We start from the raw sequence: 19,813 nt of genomic DNA, 5'->3' as shown, positions 1-19,813 counted from the left end.
CTCTCTCTCGTGCACCACTCTCTCTCTAGAAAAAACTGAAAAATTTCTCAAAAAATTTCTCTCTGTCCGTCCCACTCTCTCGTCCCTCTCTCTCTTCCCTCTTGAATGGTTGTTTCTCGGTGGGTGTTGGTGGAAAACCGAAGCACAACCCAATATCACTCAAGAATCTTACACCATTATGATGGGTAAGTTGTGTTTTAAGCATTTTGTTAGACTTTATGTAGTTTAAAATTGTTATATGTGTCTTATTTGTTGGAACTGCTGTTTTTTGGTCTGAAATTGTTGAAATCTGGCAGATCTGGTTTTCAGTCGAAATCTGGGTTCTCCAGTTGTTATCGATGATATATCGATAACTTATCGATGGATTGTCGATGATTACACGAGGAAAGGTCAGTGATGACCATTATCGACGTTATGTCGACAGTATGTCGATATGATGTCGACATTAAGCAACCAACACATACTTACAATTTGTCGACAAAATATCGACAATTTGTCGATAGCATGTCGACAAAAAGCATCATTTTTTCTTCAGTAGTTGTCGATATAATGTCGATACCATGTCGACATTATATCGATGCAAATGAAAAAACCATAAATAACACATAACATAACATTAAAATAACATAAAATAAAATAACATAAAAACATAACATAAAAAAACATTAAAAAAAAAACAGAAAATAAAGTTCATAAAAAAAAAAAAAACAAACATTAAATAAAACTCACCACAAGCCATAACATAACAAATTATTTTTTTAAAAATTCTTTGGCTTGTGGGTGAGCCTTGCAATACTTGCATAATGTTCCAGGCTTCACCGGTTTACCGTTAAAGATGCCTATTTTGCAACGACGGCATCCTTCGGGGAACCCTGGTGGTGGAGCCGGCCATACACCAGTTTTGCAAAATTCTCTTTCAAGTTGCATGAACCTGAACTCGTTACGATTTTGTTCTCTTTCGAAAGCTCGATCGGCGTCCAAAACTTTCAGCATTTCAGGAGTAATTATGCCAACATCAGGCTCCTGCTTCAGCTCTTCAGGAGTTAAGATGGTAAATTTGCCTTTGTTCTTTCTTGGCGCCATATTTAGAACTTAAGAATAAGAGAAATGTTTAAGAGTAAGAGAGAAGTAGAAGACAAGAGCACTTATGAATAAGAAAGGGATTTGCTTTTATAGAGCAGTAAACATGTTGGGAATGTAGGAAAATTTAATGGTCATTAAATGTGTAACTGTACAGGTAAAACGCATGAAATGGTGTATTTGTCGACTGAATATCGATACTATGTCGATATGATGTCGACAACATGCCAATTTAGTGGCACGGCTAACTTATTTGTCGATACAATGTCGACGTCATGTCGATAGCATATCGATAGGACACGTGTCTGACATGGTTGGGAAGGGTTATTGGGAACGTAGGTAAAATTTATTAACATTAAATGTGTAACCGTAAAACATGAAACGCATGCACTGTGTGTTTGTCGATTGAATGTCGATATTATGTCGATTGTTTGTCGACATAGGAATGGATTTATTACCACTGTACACGCGCCAGTCATGCAAATTCCTTTGGGAGAATATGTCGATATGATGTCGATGGTGTGTCGATGTTATATCGATGGCGAGCATGCTTGTAGTTGTCGACGTTATGTCGATATTATGTCGACATGTTGTCGACAATGAGTGACATATTTTTTGCTGTTGTTGTCGACATTATGTCGATTGATGGGATGTCGATTTTTTTTTGGGGTGTTTTTTCCTTTACTCACCTTGTTTGTTTGGTTTGCAATTGCAGGAGAGAAAGTGTTCCTTGTTGTATCGTACGATGGTGTTTGGTTATGTGAGAATTATAATTGGATCTACAAAGCAAATAGCAGCTTGACGTTGACAGTTACAACTGAGACAACCCTACAAGAACTGCGACAAATTTTATATGAAGAGTTGGAAGTTGATCCGGTAGCGTATGATTTAAAGTTGGAGATTTGTTCCTTGTACATGAAGGGACAAATGGTTGCGCCAGAGGTTATTAAGAGAGAACGCCAACTGAGAACGTTCTTAGAGATGAGGGCAACAATGTCAAATACAGAGTTTATGCCATTCTTCGTGACCAAGGTGAGAAAAGTTGGGAATTCGGAGCCTACGCCGCCTACTAATCCTCTCCCTCGAAGTGTGGTAGGGTCTTGCGTTCCCGAAACAGATGTTGGGATTGGCCACCTTAATGAGGAGGTTCCGACCAATTTAGAGGTTCCGACCAATGTAGAGCAAGAACAAGAAGCGACAGGATTTCATCAGTTTGAAGAGTTCGATACAACCTTCTACAATAACGATCCTATTGTAGATTTGAATATGGACGATGAACATGATTTGGCAGTCGATGAAGCCGTAGCGGGACCTTCGTTGAGGTTAGAGTGTGTACCGAGTAACCAAGGTACACAGCGAGAACGACAACCTCGTAGTGAAAATCGCACTACACTTGGAACTAGAAGTAGTCGACAAGGCAGAACTGAAGAACATGCTCGTCATGCAACCTTCTCAACGTTCTCCTCTTTTGAAGTTTGTACCAAGTTCAAAGCTCCCATGTGGACAAAGGAAGATATAATGGAAAATCATGAGGTAACTACTTGTTTACAAAGTAAGGAAGCAGGGGTGATAGAGCTTGGTAATTTTTATGAAAACAAGGAAGAATTGAGACAAGTAGTGGGTAGGTTTGCACTTAATAACAATTTTGAGTGGATGGTGAAGAAGTCATCCCCTGATGTGTTGTACGTTACATGCAAGGCTCCAGATTGTAAATGGAGATTGAGGGGGAGGAAGAAGATGCATTCTGACAACTTTGAGGTCACTGTATTTCACAATGAACACACATGTAACTTGAATGCGAGACGTTCAGATCACCGTCAAGCAGCACCATGGGTAGTTGGCCACCTTATTAAGGGGAAGTACACCCAAGATGGAACTAAGTACAAGGCTAAAGACATACAGAGGGACATGTTTGACAACTATGGTATCAGTATGAGTTATGTGAAGGCGTGGAGGTGCAGGGAGATGGGACTTACGTATGCTAGGGGTACGCCTGAGTTTTCATACATGAAGCTTCCTGGGTACTTGTACATGCTGGAACAGAAGAATCCAGGTACCATTACTGACTTGTACTTAGAGGATGAGCGGTTCACGTACTGTTTTATATCACTAGGTGCATGTAGAAGGGGCTTTTCTTTTTGTCGTCCTGTTTTGAGTATCGATGGCACCTTCTTGAAGACGAAGTACGGCGGTATCATGTTAGTTGCTGTGGCATACGATGTGAACAACCAATTGTTGCCGGTTGCTTATGGTATCGTTGACAGTGAGAATAATGACTCCTGGACGTATTTCTTACAGAAGTTGAGGGTAGCAATTGGCGTGGTTGAGAACTTAGTGTTAGGTTTTATGCCCTAAATAAAACTCCATTTCAATGTAATCAATTTTATTCAACATCAATAAAGAAACAGAAGTATTTTTCATTCATTTGTGTATGTTTTGGTTCACTTTATCAATTGCTTGTCTAATTGATTTATAAATTCATCTTAAACCCTTTTCACATACTTGATCATGTTTATTGTGCTGTCATCACATTGGAAAGTAAACATGACTATGTGAATAAAGTTTCCTAGATTTATCAGACACAGGGTTTTACTGATATGATAATCTACAACAAGAGTTTACTTGTATTTGGAGAAATACTATGTTCTTTCCAGAACATTGGTTAAAGTAAAGCTCAGGTTGGATGCATGGAGTATGCATCGGAAGGGACCGATATTGAACTTTGATTTAGATTTAATTAAACTTACCGTAAAATCTATTCAAGTCAATATCGCCAAGTTGATCCTAGATCAAATGATCTTAATCTTGTTATGATTAGGCTCAATCTAGAAAGGCTATTCGTGTTCTTTGATTTGTTAGTTAAGCCTACTTTTAGGTCAGGGTGATACGTACATTTTGGGAACACGGTAGTGCAATTGAGTGGGAGCGCTAGCATAAACATGGAATCTATAGCTTCTATCTGGCAAATAGTAAGCAAAGGATGATTTCCTTCGAGCTTGACCAAACGAAAATAAATGGTGGAGATCTCATTTCACATAAGCTGAAATATCATTTATACGGGGTCAAGTGTTTTAAGGATAAAATACATAGTAGGGTGTTACGGTAATTTAATCCCTTTACTGTGTAGATCATTCATATAGAGGATCATTGATCAAATTAGGATTATAACAATGGATAACTAATGATGTGTCTATATGGTGGAACATATAGAGCATTCTATATACTGAGAGTGCAATTCTAAGTTCTATGCGTGGATTCAACGAAGAATTAATAAGTTAGTGAATTTTAGTGCTAAATTCTTGATCTACTTATTGGAAGCTCGGTTATATAGACCCATGGTCCCCCCACTAGTTGAGATAATATTGTTTGTAAGACTCATGTAATTGGTTTTGATTAATCAATTATAATTCACAAATTAGATTATGTCTATTTGTGAAATTTTTACTAAGTAAGGTCGAAATTGTAAAGAAAGAGTTAATAGGGGCATATTTGTTAATTATGATACTTTGTATGGTTCAATTAATAAATATGATAAATGACAATATTATTTAATAATTATTTATAGTTATTAAATAGTTAGAATTGGCATTTAAATGATTGAATTAGGAAATTGGCATTTTTGAGAAAATCAGATACAAAAGGTGTTAAAATTGTAAAATTGCAAAAATCAAGGCCCAGTCCACCTAGCCAGGGCCGGCCACCTATTGTAGCTTTTTAAATTGATTTTTTCATTATTTTAATGCCATATAATTCAAATCTAACCCTAGTGGAATGCTATAAATAGATAGTGAAGGCTTCAGGAAAATTACACTTTCTGAATCAGAAAAACCTGAGCCTCCACTCTCTTCTCTAGCCGCCACTCTCTCTCTCTACTCTTCCTTCATATTTCGAACCTCTCTTAGTGATTAGAGTAGTGCCCACACACATCAAGCAATACCTCAATCATAGTGAGGAAGATCGTGAAGAAAGATCATCAGCAAAGGAGATTCAGCATCAAGGATTCAGAGAAGAAGATCCAGGTTCAGATCTTGATAATACTCTGCTACAGAAAGGAATCAAGGGTTAGAGATCTGAACGGAAGGAGTCATTTAATTCCGCTGCACCCAATGTAAGGTTTCTTAAACTTTATATGTGTTTAATTTATCGTTTTAGAAAGTTCATATTTAGGATGTTAATAAACATACTTGTGAGTAGATCTAAGATCCTGGTAAAATAATATCCAACACTTAGTGTTTGTGTCAGATAGGCATCAAAGCATTGATCATGCTGTTGAACTCGTTTTTCCCGAAGCAGTTCACTGTGCATGCTATCACCACATTGTTATGAACGTGAACGCCAAATTCAAGACTGATGCTTTTCACAACCAAATATATAATGTTGCTTACGCATGGTCGAAGACTGAATGCGATAGAGAGTTCGAGAAGCTTAGAAAGATGAATCCGGCCATTGCTGCATATGTGGAGAGTATAGGGTTTGAGAAGTGGGCTCACCCTTATTGTTTGGGCGATAGATACAACATCATGAAGAGCAACGTTGCTGAAAGCTTCAATAGTGTCACAGAAGAGTTCAGGAAATATCCAATAACTACTTTGGTTGAATTTATCAGGTTCACACTCCAATCGTGGTTCGCTGATCGCCTGGAAAATGCTGACAAATGTACCACCCCTTTGGCCACGCTCTTTGAAAAAAAACTTGGCAAAAATTCATGAAAATGCAAGGTACAAGCGCGTCCAACGAAATGGAGCCAATTTGTATAACGTTGGTAGGGGATCTAACGGTGAAAGAGGTGGTGATGTGAATCTAGTTGAAAGAACATGCACCTGCGGCGTGTTCACGTTATTGAAACTCCCTTGCCTTCATGCATGTGTCGCGGCATTGAAAACGAACACAAGTGTGTACACGCTTTGCTCACCTTATTATTCAAAAGAAACGTGGAGGAAGATTTACGATGATACCATCAATCTTGCTGGTGACGAGGATGATTGGGTTCTCCCAGAACACATCAAGAATATGAAAGTTGGGGTACCTGTGGAAAAGAAGCCTGTAGGTCGTCCAAGAAAAAGCAACGCTGGAAGAAGACGGGAGAACTATTTCCCGTCTGGTGATAAAAAAGGTTCTGTACCACGAAACTGCAGCCGCTGTGGCAGTTCAGGCCACAACAGAGCAACATGCAAAGCCCTCATTTGAGGCGTCCTGTACTTATTCGTTGTAATAACATGTTTTCTATTGGGAAATTTGATAAATTACCCCTATCCTTTCACTTTCCAGGGCGTATGTCGATACAGAGGCAACGGTTAGCGTGATGAACTATTTTATACTGATGCATATTTTGTTCGAAACTAATATATAATACTGAAGTATGGGGAGTGTCTTCACTAGTAACTGGTCTAACTATGAATAATTATCGCTATTTTATATTTGAAACTGCTTTAAAATAATGTCGAGGTTGAATATCTTTTAAATATTTTAATTATTTTTAGGTTTAATAGTTATTTTTGTTGAATAATATCGATATTTTATATTTGAAACCACGAATAATTATCAAAATTTGAACGAAGAGAAAGTCTATATATACATAACTGTAATGTTAATTACACAAAATATACAATGTCCCAATAATTACACATATAATCAGCCGACATTTTGGTAAAATAAATCAACACACCACCGTTGACGAAACATAGCTATCCGGCCTGGCGTCACATCGGTCAATCCACGTTGCATCATGAGATGCTCCACATACTCAATGCAATAGACGCCACAATCACCACTAAATGCAAAATAAAATATAAAGTCAGTCTAACGTAAAACATATTTTAATACTATAGTACTTTTTTATCGCTATGTACCTAGTTGTTGCCTTCGTAACTAAGTCGTGAGTGGCTCGAGTCGAATGCATTTTTGGAAGCACCGTGATGTCCCCGTTAGTTAACGCCATGATCTAGTTGTTACATGGAAATTCCCCGGTTGCAAGGATTAGCGAGGGCAGCAATTCTTCCCAAGTCTTCAGGATGGGTTCCATGGCGGTCCAATGACAGACGCTGGAATCACAGTCGTAGACATTAATTTTCCACAGCTCTATGTCAACTTCAAGTGTGACCCAGTGCCTTGCCTCGGGAAGATGCAGAACGAAGTAAATAAACTCGTTACCCCTCCATCTCTCAAAGACTTGGGACTGTAATTACGGAGAACAACGAAACAATTAACAAACCATAATAATCCTCCCAAACAATTAACAATCGAAGTTATAATCATAGTTCAACATTTAAAATCTTACTAAAACAATACCTTATGAACCCCTCTGCAGTAGTCCAGGATATAATCCTCCCACACAAAGTTTCTCCTCGGACCCTTGTGGTTCGTCCATGCACTGCTGATCATGGTGGTCACGAATGTGGAGAGAATGACACCCTTCTGAGGAAATGTCAGTGGATAGTCGATGCGTCGCCTCCTCAGCATATGCATTGCTGCATCTATATGCTGCATATAAAGGGAAATGTCAGTTAGACAAAAAAATATATTAATTGCACATAAAGTTGTAAAGTGAAGTAATATTATAAAATACTTTACTTACGTCATCTGTAAGCCATTCCTTTGGTGTGAGCATTATCCAAAAGAATGATGGACCGTAATCACCACTTCTCAAATCCCGAAGTCGGTGGTTCGGAATCAGTCCAACACACCACTTTCGAAAAGTGGTTAACAATTTCTCATCCGGTGGCTCCAGGGGATCAAACGTCGAAGATGGCCTATGTCTCCTATTCATCTCCGTGTAGTCACCGAACCATACAGGAGGATTTCTCTTCCTCTTCCGACTCTTAACCATTGCAGGTTGTGCCTCTATCGACAGAATCTCACCCTGCGACTCGGTGTCATGTACATGGATAACACCTGTATCGATGGGAGTCGCTGGAGCTCCCTCGTAAGGATCGTACCCGTCGGGGAAGACCTCCTCCTCTTCTACTGGGGGTGATGCAGCTGGTGGTGGGGTAGATGGATCTGCTGGGGCCTTTGGTGCTGAAGCTGTCGTTGGCGGACGATTCAACATGGCCAATATGTCTCTGAGCTGCTCCATAATTACGTTCTGACCACCCTTCAGCTCTACATGGCTGGTCTCGTATGCCTTCTTCAGCTCGACATGAGCAGCATACAGACCCTGAGTGTCACCCTTGATCCTATCTAACCTCGCCACTAAATCAGTGTACTCGGCACCACGAACGCCTGATGAAGATGGTGCACTGGGCTGAGGCTCTGAACCAGTGGCCTGAAAAAATATATACCGAAAAAATACGGTAAGCATACGATAATTCCACAATGTAACAAATATCACAAAACAAAAATAATAAAAAATCAAGACATAAAAAAAAAGTTCCAAAAATTGTTACCTGAGTGTCTGTTTCCTGAGTGTCTGGTACCTGAGTCTCTGGTACCTGACTACCTGCCTCAGCCTCTGTGTCATCCACACCATCATCAACCAGGTTCTCCACACCATCGTAAGATATGGTCCTCACAAATGCCTCCTCCTCTGTCCGTGGAAGTAGCCCCTTCACCACTTCAAGATTCTGTTTATGGTTCAAAAAATATCAAAATAGAACCATTTAGCATTTATTACAAGCATTTATGTTAAATAATTATTCTGAACATAAGTGAAATTCATACCCGTCTAGAAAATAATGCGCTGACGTCTTTCTTCCCAATATCGCCCTTGCTCGTCCAGCTAAGCATCCTGGGGAACCGAATCCCGTGATTCGTGCCATACCTCTTGCCTACCTCCAAAATGGCCTCGTACGTCCAATATTGTACTGCAGGTGCGAAGCCATATGCTGTGTATTTGCACTCGTGCTGAACATCCGAACTCAGCTTCTTCTCGTAGTTGGCCTTCTGTTTCAACATGTCTTTTTCAAGCGAGTGCATGAGTCTGGCAAATGAGTGCTTCCCCCAAGGAATCCGGAAGAAGAACTCGAGGTCTTCCACATATCTAAGTATGTGAGGCGTAATCAGCGCGTTTGCCTCGCGGCCCAGAAGCACTGACTCCACAAACAAGCACAAGCCAAGCTTGTACAAGTCTTCCGGGTTCTGACAGTTTATGAACCTATCTTGGACTGCTTCTGTCTTCACACTATCAGATCGGTTGAAATATTTGTTGATCAATCGGTCTGACCCTGAGCGAGCAACCTGCGCAGCCTTCTCCTCTTCTGTTGGCCCCGAGGAGAAGTCCAGGCCTGTAATGAGTGCAAACTCCAGCACTCCGAATCTGACCTCCTTCCGACCAACGTAAAACCGCATCCTCAACTCCTCCTGGGCATCTACCTTCATTTTGTGGAGCATAAGCTGGTGAAATAACACCGAGGAGAATGTCAACGGTACGGCATTCCGAAAGTTGCCGAAACGGCTTTCCTTCGTCGTGTTATTCAGATTGAACTCCTCAAATCGAGCTTTGATTTTTGCAAAAATTCCAGTGCCTCTATATGTGACGCGGCCAGTAAAATGCTCGGGTGCTGGAATTATGAGTCTGGGAGCCATCTGAAAAAACAAAAAATAAATAAATAAAGCTGCTAAAAAAATTTAAAAACATGTCGACATAATGTCGACATACCGTCGACATTATGTCGATATTTTTTTAAATGTAAACACAATTCAATTATGTCGACATTAGGTCGACATACCGTCGACATTATGTCGATATTATCAAAAGCAGACACAATACTATTATGTCGACAAAATATCGACATCCTGTCGACATTCAGTCGACAATACAAACCTAAATTCAACATGTTAATACCATCGACAACATATCGACAACCTGTCGATATGCTGTCGACAAATTCAATCAGACCACCATTTCACAACAAGTCGACAACATATCGATATACTGTCGATATACAGTCGACAATACAACCTAACAATCAACAAGTTAATTTAATCGACAAACCATCGACAAGTCATCGACAATATAGGGCAGAAAATAGACTTAAACCACCTATCGACATCCTATCGACATACAAACGATATCCTATCGACATACAAATAACAGCTAAATTCAAACAGACACCCAATCTATCGACATCCTATCGATATCCTATCGATATGTAATCGACAACCCTGTAATAAACACAGATACCATTGAAACACTAACATCTACAACCTAAAGATCACAAAAGCTACAAAAAATCCACTAATCTCAACAACATTATATGATTGGCATCAAAATCTATGAAAAATATATTTTTTCAAAAAAAAAATCTTACCTTTGACTGAATTTGGTGGTGTAGGCGACGGTTTTTGCTCGTGGTGGTGACAGCAGTTTCTCCTCATGGTGGCGACGACAGTTTTGCGTCGGTTTGGGTCGAAGATCGACAGACGGTTTCGGTTCGTCGATTGGGTTCGTGGGTTTGGTTTGTGGGGTTGGGTTCGTGGGTTTGTTGGTTTCGTGGTCGACGGCGGCGTGGGTTTGTTGGTTTCGTGGTCGACGACGTGGGTTCGTTGGTCTCGAGCCTGGTTCGTGTGGGTTCGTGAAGAGAGCGAGAGAGAGGGAAAGTCTTTGAGCGAGAGAGAGGGAAAGTCAGAGAGCGAGAGAGAGAGGGAAAGTCAGAGAGAGAGTGAAAATTTTATTTTAGGGGTATTTTAGGAACTTTTTTAAATTAGTGGAATCAATTTGTTCAAAAAATTAATGAGTCTAAATTTTGATATTGAGTATTTTATTAGGGCCAAAATATGAAATTTCCCTTCTAAAATGGACCATCTTAAAATGGATATATTGATGCACCCTTATTTATTTTAGCACCCGAAATAATTTTTTAGTTAAATTTTTTTTTATTGTCTTATACGTTATAGTTATTTAAGACATCCTGCAAAATTTTAAGAAATTTGGATGTGTTGCACGCGTGACTATTTTATTTTATACGCGTGTAAAATAGATTGTTTGAACATTATTTTCTATATTGTAAATTATTCTGAATTTCTCACAATTTTGTAGGTTATCTTAAATAGTTATAACGTATATAAATATGAAAAAAAATTAGACTAAAAAATTCTTCTGGATACCAAAATAAATCAAGAGTCTATCAATACATTCCTTTTAAATGGGTGCATTGTAGAATCACCCTATATTACATTAAATGTGATTATATAAGTGAAAGAAATAATACAATTTAAATTTAATATACATATTTCTCCTATTTTTATATTATATTAAATATAATTATTTAACATATAATGTTTTTTGTTTTACTTTTGCAATTTAAACTTAAATGTAATACATATATTTAAAAAACTAGTTTTAGTTTTTCTTAATATCATAATTTTAAAATTAATAATATTCAATGTAGTGATAATCATTGAAATTTGAAAACATAATATATTATTATTCGTCCTAAATTTATATATCTTCGCAATTAATAAAAATGCTTATCTAGTTAAACTATCAAAACATTCAAAATTAATTTAAAATAATATTTAAAATTTAACTAATTCTAAATACCAAAATTTGAAAATAATTTTTAATAAAAAAATAAATAATATCAATAAATTTATTATTAATTGCAATATTTTATATAAAATAGATATTTATTATTATTGTTTTTGCTAAAAAAATTTCTTTCTATTATTATTTAAAAAAAAGTTAAAGAAAGTGTATGATATTATCTCATTTATCTTTTATCTTATATTAAATGTGGTCATTTAAATTAAAATATTTTTTTTGGGTAAATTCTATTTTAGATCCTGTATTTTGTAAAAGTTACTAATTAGACTCTCTGTTTTGTTAAATGACAAAATGAACCTTATATTTTCTAAAATTGTACAAATAGGACCCTGAACTAATTTTTTGTCAAAATAAAACTTAATAATAATCTGATCTAGAGATGTTATGACAAAACTAATTACATTTTCTGTATCTGTTCGTGTTAAAATTGTCTTAAAATTAGTTATGTTAAAAAAATAAAATTATTAAAAATTGAGCTCAGGATCTTATTTTTACCATTTTAGAAAATATAGGGTCTATTTTGTCATTTAACAAAACAGAGGGTCCAATTGATAACTTTTACAAAATACAGGATCTAAAATGGTATTTATCCATATTTTTTTTACATGGCCTTCGATGGTTTTAAATATTGATTTTTGTGAGATATTTTAAATATTTTATTTTTAAAATTATTTATAATTTATATTTATATTTTTTTAATTATTATTAATGAATAAAATATTTTAAAATTTTAAAATGATAAAATAAAATCTAGGCTTGAAAATTTAAAGTATTTATATTACTTAGAATATTTAAAATTAGTTACAAGTAGTATTTTTAGTTGATATTTATTATGAAATTTAAATTATATATCATAAATATTTTGAATAATATATATTAAATTTAGTTAATTTAAATCTTTTTTATTTTTTATGTAAATTTATAAAAATAAAAATTAAACATAAATAAAAGTCTAATTTCTAAATTCGTGTAAATATTTAAAATTAAAAATTTTTATAATTAACAAAAATTAAAAAAAAAATCATGATTTATGAACGTATTTATTAAAAATGTGTTAAACACTGTAAACGAGGGCTGAACATCGGGCGGGTTTATCGAGTTTCAAATTTGCGGGTTTCGGGTTCAAAAAAATGAAACCGAACCCGAACCCGAATAGGGCACGGGCTGGCGGGTTAGTGGATCACGGGTTAGCGGATTTCGGTTGGCCGGGTTGACCGGGTTGGCGGGTTGACCCAATCAACTCGATCAACTCTTTAAAAAAAATTAATTTTTTATTCAAAACTAATAAAAAATAACAATAAATTAAAATAAAATTTATATATTATTAAAAAATTATTATATATTTCTGAATATAAATTATTTTATATAGTATATATAATTTTTTAATAAAAATATATTTAATAAAAAATTATATATAAAAATATATTTAATTTATATTATTTAACAGAAAATAAATTTATAAAAAATAAAAAATGAAAAAAAAAGAATCTGAGAGTTTAAATTTTAAAAAAAAAATTAGAATTTTTTATTTTTTAATTAATAATTTAATATATATATATATAAACTGTAAAAAAAATATATACAATATATTTAAATTGTGGGTTGGTGGGTTCAACCCGAAATCCAGTACTCCTAAAAACTCAACTCGCGAATCCGACCTGCCCGAACATTTTTTTAAAAAAAATTTGCGGGTTCACCGGTTCGGGTTCAGGCGGGTTGCTCGGGTTCGGGTCGAACCCGCTCGAAATGTTCAGTCTTATAGTAAACCATAAAATTTTATCTCATGTGATAATTTATAATATATTTAAGGAAAAAGCTATATTTTAGTTATGTAAATTGAAACACAAAAAAAAAAAAAAAAGTTGTTGTCATCATCGTATCTTATTTTGCAATCGTGACTATATTCAAAGTTATTTTAATCATCATCTCTCACTTGTAGTGCTATTGTATTCAAATCTTTTATTATCATCATATCTCACTTATAATTCTTCAAACTTGTTGTCATCGTATCTCACTTGTAATAGACACTACATTCAAAATTGTTGTCATCACCGGTATCGAAGATATTGACTAAGCATTATCAAAATTAATATGCAAAAAAATGATAAAATTATTTTAACTAATTTTTTTACTATACATAAATATTATAATAAATAAGACTTTTTTTACCCCCAAACTATAATTATTGTATATTTATCTTCTATCAAGTAAAAAAAATATATAAAACTCATTATAATTATTTAATAGAATAATATATTTACTTACTCAAAATTAAGAAATCGTTTCTTTTTTCTATCGTTCCATTAAAGACCATTTTTTCTATTATATAGATTGGTTCTATCAAGAAAATCACTCAAGAATAAAAATATTAAATACAAAAGTATGAAAAAAAAAATAAAATTGATTATAAAAAATAATAGAATAACACATATATATACACTCGTACTCATAAAGTAATAATATACAACTTGAGTTACATATAATTTAAATAAAATTGATTAAGAAAATAATAGTGTAGCATACATATATATAATATATACACACATACCGATCAAGATCAAGTAATAATATACATCTTGATCAAAAAAAAAAAAAAATAGAGCCCCAGTTTATGCGATGTAATATATAAACGCTTAAATCAAAATATATATATATATATACATCTTGAGTTGCATACAATTTTTCTATTTGAATATTTTTGAAATACCTATAAAAGTAAGTGACAGTGATTATCTAAATAGATTGAAAAAGAGATGAAGGTATATTTGAATGTATGAATTAATAGGTTTGAAGTCTTGCACACATCCACCTAAAAAAAGAGAAAGAGTAGACATAAAGATAGAGAGTTTAGAAGTTAATGAATAAAAAATAAGCCTAAACCATTATTAAAAAGTAAACAAAAAATTAACAATAAAGATATTAACAATTAATTATTAGAAATTTATGAAGATTCATGAATGTAGGTATATATATATAGTTGTTATCCGCATTTTCACAAGCATGACATGTGGATATTAATTAAAGAAGGTCGAGGAGTCATTAAGTCGCCCAAGTGCCTCACTTAGCACCCCGGGAGGATAAAGACACTAACCTCGCGGATAAGGCCTCCGTGAAAGAAGTCTCCCCAAGTGTTGGCCATGCGAAAAGTATCCGTGAGCTAATGTCTCATTCCACTCCGAAAGACGAGGCCATTTGCTCCCGTGAAGAGTAGGGATCTTCTCCAACCAGGATGCACCGTCTGGGGTACGCCCTTGCCTTGCGGAAGCTCAGCCCACACGTGTCAGGCTATAGACCCAATGACCAGGCTTCTTCGTGTACGTTATCAGAGGTTGTCTCCCACGCCACGCTACCGTGCAGAGCATGCATGTCCTTGTGTAATGAGCTAAATAATCCAACGGCTAGGAATGAGGGAAATTCAATTGAGAATGGCCCTGAGGTGACACGCATCTAAAGCCCAACCAATACTATCTGACATCCATAAAAGCCACATGGAAAATATGCCACCTACCAATCTAACGGTGAGAATTCATCCCAACGAAGATCCATCAAAGATAGCCCATGCAATAGAATTGGCCTATAAATACCCTAGAAGAAGCACAAAAAAGGAGCCTTTTTTCGGATCCTTTTTTCGGACCTTCACCTTGAAGTTGAAGACTTACTCTTCATCAAGAAAACACATTACTGTAATCCTGCTATAAACTCCAGAATATTCCTACTAAGTTTCCTCTTCCTCAAGAGGAACACGGTGGAATGGAGTAAAAGTCTGTTGTATTTGTATTTGTGTAAATAGTCACCGGCCAAAGAGCCTAATAAAATGGACTCGTGGACTAAAGATAATTAACGCCTAAACCACATAAAAATATCGTGTTTATTACTATATGATTTACACCTTTGTTACTTTTTTAAGCTCTAAAATATTCGGTTGCCGAAAAACTCGGTAAATATTTTTGTACTTTCATTGAGAGCTAAAGAAAGAGATATGCACGGTAGTTACCGACGCAAGACTGTTAAGAAGAGAGTCCGTGCGAGAAAAGAAGGAAGACCTCCTGATCACCTGTCGAGGTCCGACCAAAGACCAAAAATTTGCAAATCCGTGGTGTTGCCCAAAAAAAGACTTGATGCCTCCGTACGCTCGAGAAAGGTGGAAAAAGCAAACGCATGTGGTCTTAAAACACCTATTGCACCAATATCTATCCTTGGAAGCTCAGATCTGGCTAGCCAACTCTCTGAGGGCAAGACCGACCGTCGATATCCTCAGGCTCAGATCCCCCACCGTGTCACTACGCGAAGGCAGAAGAGTGCAGGAGGAGTTGGGGCTAGATAAAGGAGCTATGACTTGATGCGATTATGACGACCAACTCAAAAGAGGTCATCAGATGCGACAACTCTATTCAGCTAGAGACTCATGCGCTGGTGCTGGTACAAGGCCGGAATTGTCTTCCGACAACTACTTCCCATGCCATTTCGCCAGGTGGTGAAGTTGTTCGAAAAAAAGATCATGCGATGGCAGCCGTTGATGCTTTCTATTAACACAGATTTTTTTTAACGATAATGAGCCTATTTTCATAATAGATTTAACTCATAAATTATAAAAGATTAACGAAAATTAGCAAAAACAAATTTAACACCAGGTTTTTTATGGGTTTTGCAATTAACTCTGCATAGTTCACGAGTCAATCTTATTCAGATTTTTCTAATACATAACTAGGGTTCTTTATAATCAGTGTGTTCTTTTTTCTCTCAAGGATTTTTTGCCCCCTTTTTTTTCGTACATTCTGCCTCTATTTATAATAACATAGGTTGGCAGTTAATTACATTCAAATTTGAATCTAACAACGATATTTTCCTGAAATTGTGGGCTATAATTATGCTCCACGTAAATAAATGCAGTTATTATTTGAAAATCACACAATTGTGATTTAAATTGCTTTTAAAGGGTCAACGCTGACGTGGATTAAGACACATTGTAAAATGTGTCTCATTGAGGCGTCTCGCCTGATACGTGAACAACTTGATTTATCCATAGGTCTTCCAGCAATGGCATGAGTACTAGTGTACTGAGCAAATTTAAGAACTGCTCTTTGACCATAAGGCCTTGTAGACTGGACAATCATGTCCTGGGGGTTCTCAATAGCAACAATAACCATGGCAGCGAGCTGGAGTTTACCAGGAGTATGCCTTCCTATAGCGAGATGGATGTCTCGTTATCCGTTATCTATGTCATCCTTGGGATTATGCGTTTTGACATGAAATGGTTTCTCGTCAATACACAAATCAATAGTTTCTACATCCTTGTCTCACTAAAAACTGTGCAGTCTGCGAGCTACAAATATACCCCATTGATTTTGCATTTAATGAGTTATTCCATTTAATATTTATTGACATAATTATAAATATATTCTTTGATTCATATTCCCTAAAGTTGACACGTGTCACCCTCTGAAGTACCAGCCGAATTTTGGGTATAATAATTGCCCATTAAAAAGTCCCTTTTTAATAAAAGGTACTTTTTAAATGATTACTGAGGGTATTTTTTGCACAATCCATTTTCAAAATAAGCATGCCATTGATTTTGGCAGTTTTGTGGTTTTTAAGGACATCATTAGCATTAATGATCTATCTTTTCCACTTCTCCTATATTTCTATCCATTAGATCTTCTATATTTTAATCTTACGGTTGCTAGGTTCAAAGTATAAAACAGTAAAGAATCTATTTTTCACCATTTTTGTCTTTTTAAAAACTCAAGCTTCCTGAGAATTTGTATCCAAACTTCCTGAAACCGTGCATGCCCTCTTTATCTTTGACATTCTTCCTGCGAATTTACTCAGATTTGCTTTTGGACTTCAGGTGTTCAAAAAACTCATCACGCCATTCATCACGTCTCCCTTTGCAGAATTTTCCAATACCCGACTACTCGACTTCATACAGTAAGTGTCTCATCCCCTTCTTTTTTTGTTTATTTTTATGGGTTATGATTATATAGCATTTTGTCACTCCATTTGGTTTAGCAATTAGGGTTTATGTTTTTTGAGTAATTTTTAGGGTTTAGGCATAATTTAGGTTTATCATACTCTTTAAGCCTCTAGTTTAATAAATTTCATCCAAGAATTGGGACGGTTCTTTTTTGTAGAAATGTCCCAATCTAGTTCAGAAGTTTGTTCTAAAAAATTCTTAGAAACATAATATCCTAAACAATTAGCCCTCCCATTCAAACTCAAAAATTTCCAACCTCAATCCAAATTAGAAATGAATGATGCCATAATTAGAGACCATCTGATTAAGTCGAACCAAGAAGAAATCGCCAGTCATTATAGGCGGTTCCTACAAGAGATTGCTGAGGGCAAACATCATTTCTTACGAGATGCAGCCTGGCCCGAACCCACAATATTAACTTTTATTCCACTCGTGAGACCAATATTTTTACCCAAAGTCATTGTTGCTTTTGAACCAGGTGACCTAGAGTTTGACATTACGTCTCCTAAGCCTCGCAAATCAAAGACCCCACAGGATCCCAATGTCACTTTCAAGGCCGAACTTATCGAATTCAAGGTTAGGTCGATTGGGGCATATGTTGGCGGCATCTTAAAATCCTGTGGCATCAAGTAAAGGAAAGGTTGTGTCATAAGGTTTGTGGCACATGGAGAATTCAGTTGTTTTCCTCCAGAAAGGGTTATATGTGAGGAGTGCAGTGGGCCTAACACGAGTAATTCCTCGGGCATTGGAGCCTAGAGCCTTGTGCACATCAAGGTCGGGGCGGTCCTTCCCCTTAAGGATTATTCTAAGGAGTACTGTAACTACCTCGTGATTACCCCATTCCAGTTGAACCACATCAAGGTCGGGGCGGTACTTGCTTGACCTAGGTCCATTTTTACATATACCCTTGTAATCAACAACCTCGGTGAGTTAAGCACCAATACCACACTTATGCACTTATTGCCTTTAAACCCTAACTCAACTATTTCAGTTCAAATAGATAAACATTTATCAATTAATATTTTAAGCATGGCATCATATATTACATAATTATACTAGATGCTCACATACTGCTTAAAATTTAAAGCGGTAAATAAATAATCACATAAGCAGTTAAGCGTTTAGTCTCAACACTTACTGCACCACGAGCCAAGCTTGTCTCTAACAATGATTGTAGAAGTTCGGAAGTTTAAAAACCTTTGCGCTCTGATACCAAACTCTAACACCCTAATAATTATGCACACTACGCTAACCGATTACGAAATCCTAATCCCCTAATTTTGGATTACTAAAAGAATAAGCGCGAAAAATTTAAATTTGTAACAACTTTAAACTTTACAACCGAAAAGATACATGTTTCGGGATCCCGTAAGCAGTAAAATCAGAGTTACAAAATACATCACAGGTAGACCCCAACCTGCTTGGTCTAGTGTGGCCCAAACATGTATAAGCATCACCAAGCTCTCGCACTCATGGTTGATCATAGACCCACGTGCTACGCTCACACGTCTATTTATGTTAGCCTAGACCCACGTGTTATGCTCACACATCTATTTACAATAAGGCCTTAGTAGAGTTTATCTGAGTTATAATTACTGAGTCTAACTTGATTATGTCTTTCCCGCATAACCCTATTCATATATACATAATTCATATATTACGTTCTTTCAGTGGTTTATCCTGATGATAAATGTTAGGTCTAACCCAGTTATGTCTTATACACATAACTCTTGACATATATGCGTACATTCAATATATACTATAATATATAAAATCTTAGGGTAATAATCCTAACTTGCATACTAAATAATTACTCATATAACATATTATAGTATGTTCAAAATAACACATATTGAGGGTAATAACCCTAACTTGCTTTCACTTGATTAACAATGTTACTATACATCGTTGCTTTCTTACCTTCGTGTAAATTCTACGGTAATAACCCTAGACCGCATTTCTATTAAACTTAGGGTACTAATTTACCGAGTCTAATTTAATTATGCCTTGAGCACATAATTCTTTATTCTAACATATTTAGCATGGCATAACACCCAAAATTTTTAATTACTAGGGTAATAACTCTAGGTCATATAACCGCCCATTTTAGGGTAATATCCTTAATTTCGGTTCTTAATTAATCACAACCATAGTATAAACACATGAGCGCCACCGCGCTTAACTCTTCATGCAAACTACTGTCGTACCTGATGTCCCATGTATGAGGAGATTCCGAATCCCCGGGTGCTCCTAATCAAGTGTCGGTAATCCTAGTC

At 35.9% G+C, this 19,813-nt stretch overlaps 1 protein-coding gene across 1 annotated transcript; it reads right to left on the bottom strand.

The window, feature by feature from the left end:
* Nucleotides 1–6,953: 6,953 nt before the first annotated feature.
* LOC133034903 (uncharacterized) lies at nt 6,954–9,435 on the bottom strand. Its single transcript, XM_061110398.1, has 2 exons — nt 8,740–9,435; nt 6,954–8,642 (listed from the first exon to the last, which is right to left on the bottom strand). Exons 1-2 carry the CDS (start codon nt 9,406–9,408, stop codon nt 8,277–8,279), a joined length of 1,035 nt encoding a protein of 344 aa, XP_060966381.1. The 5' UTR covers nt 9,409–9,435; the 3' UTR covers nt 6,954–8,276.
* Nucleotides 9,436–19,813: the final 10,378 nt, after the last annotated feature.

The sequence above is a fragment of the Cannabis sativa genome, chromosome 2 (assembly GCF_029168945.1).
Source record: "Cannabis sativa cultivar Pink pepper isolate KNU-18-1 chromosome 2, ASM2916894v1, whole genome shotgun sequence".
Classification (NCBI taxonomy): domain Eukaryota; kingdom Viridiplantae; phylum Streptophyta; class Magnoliopsida; order Rosales; family Cannabaceae; genus Cannabis; species Cannabis sativa.
Note: the sequence above shows the minus strand (reverse complement) of the source record. Positions and strands in the feature narration are given on the sequence as shown.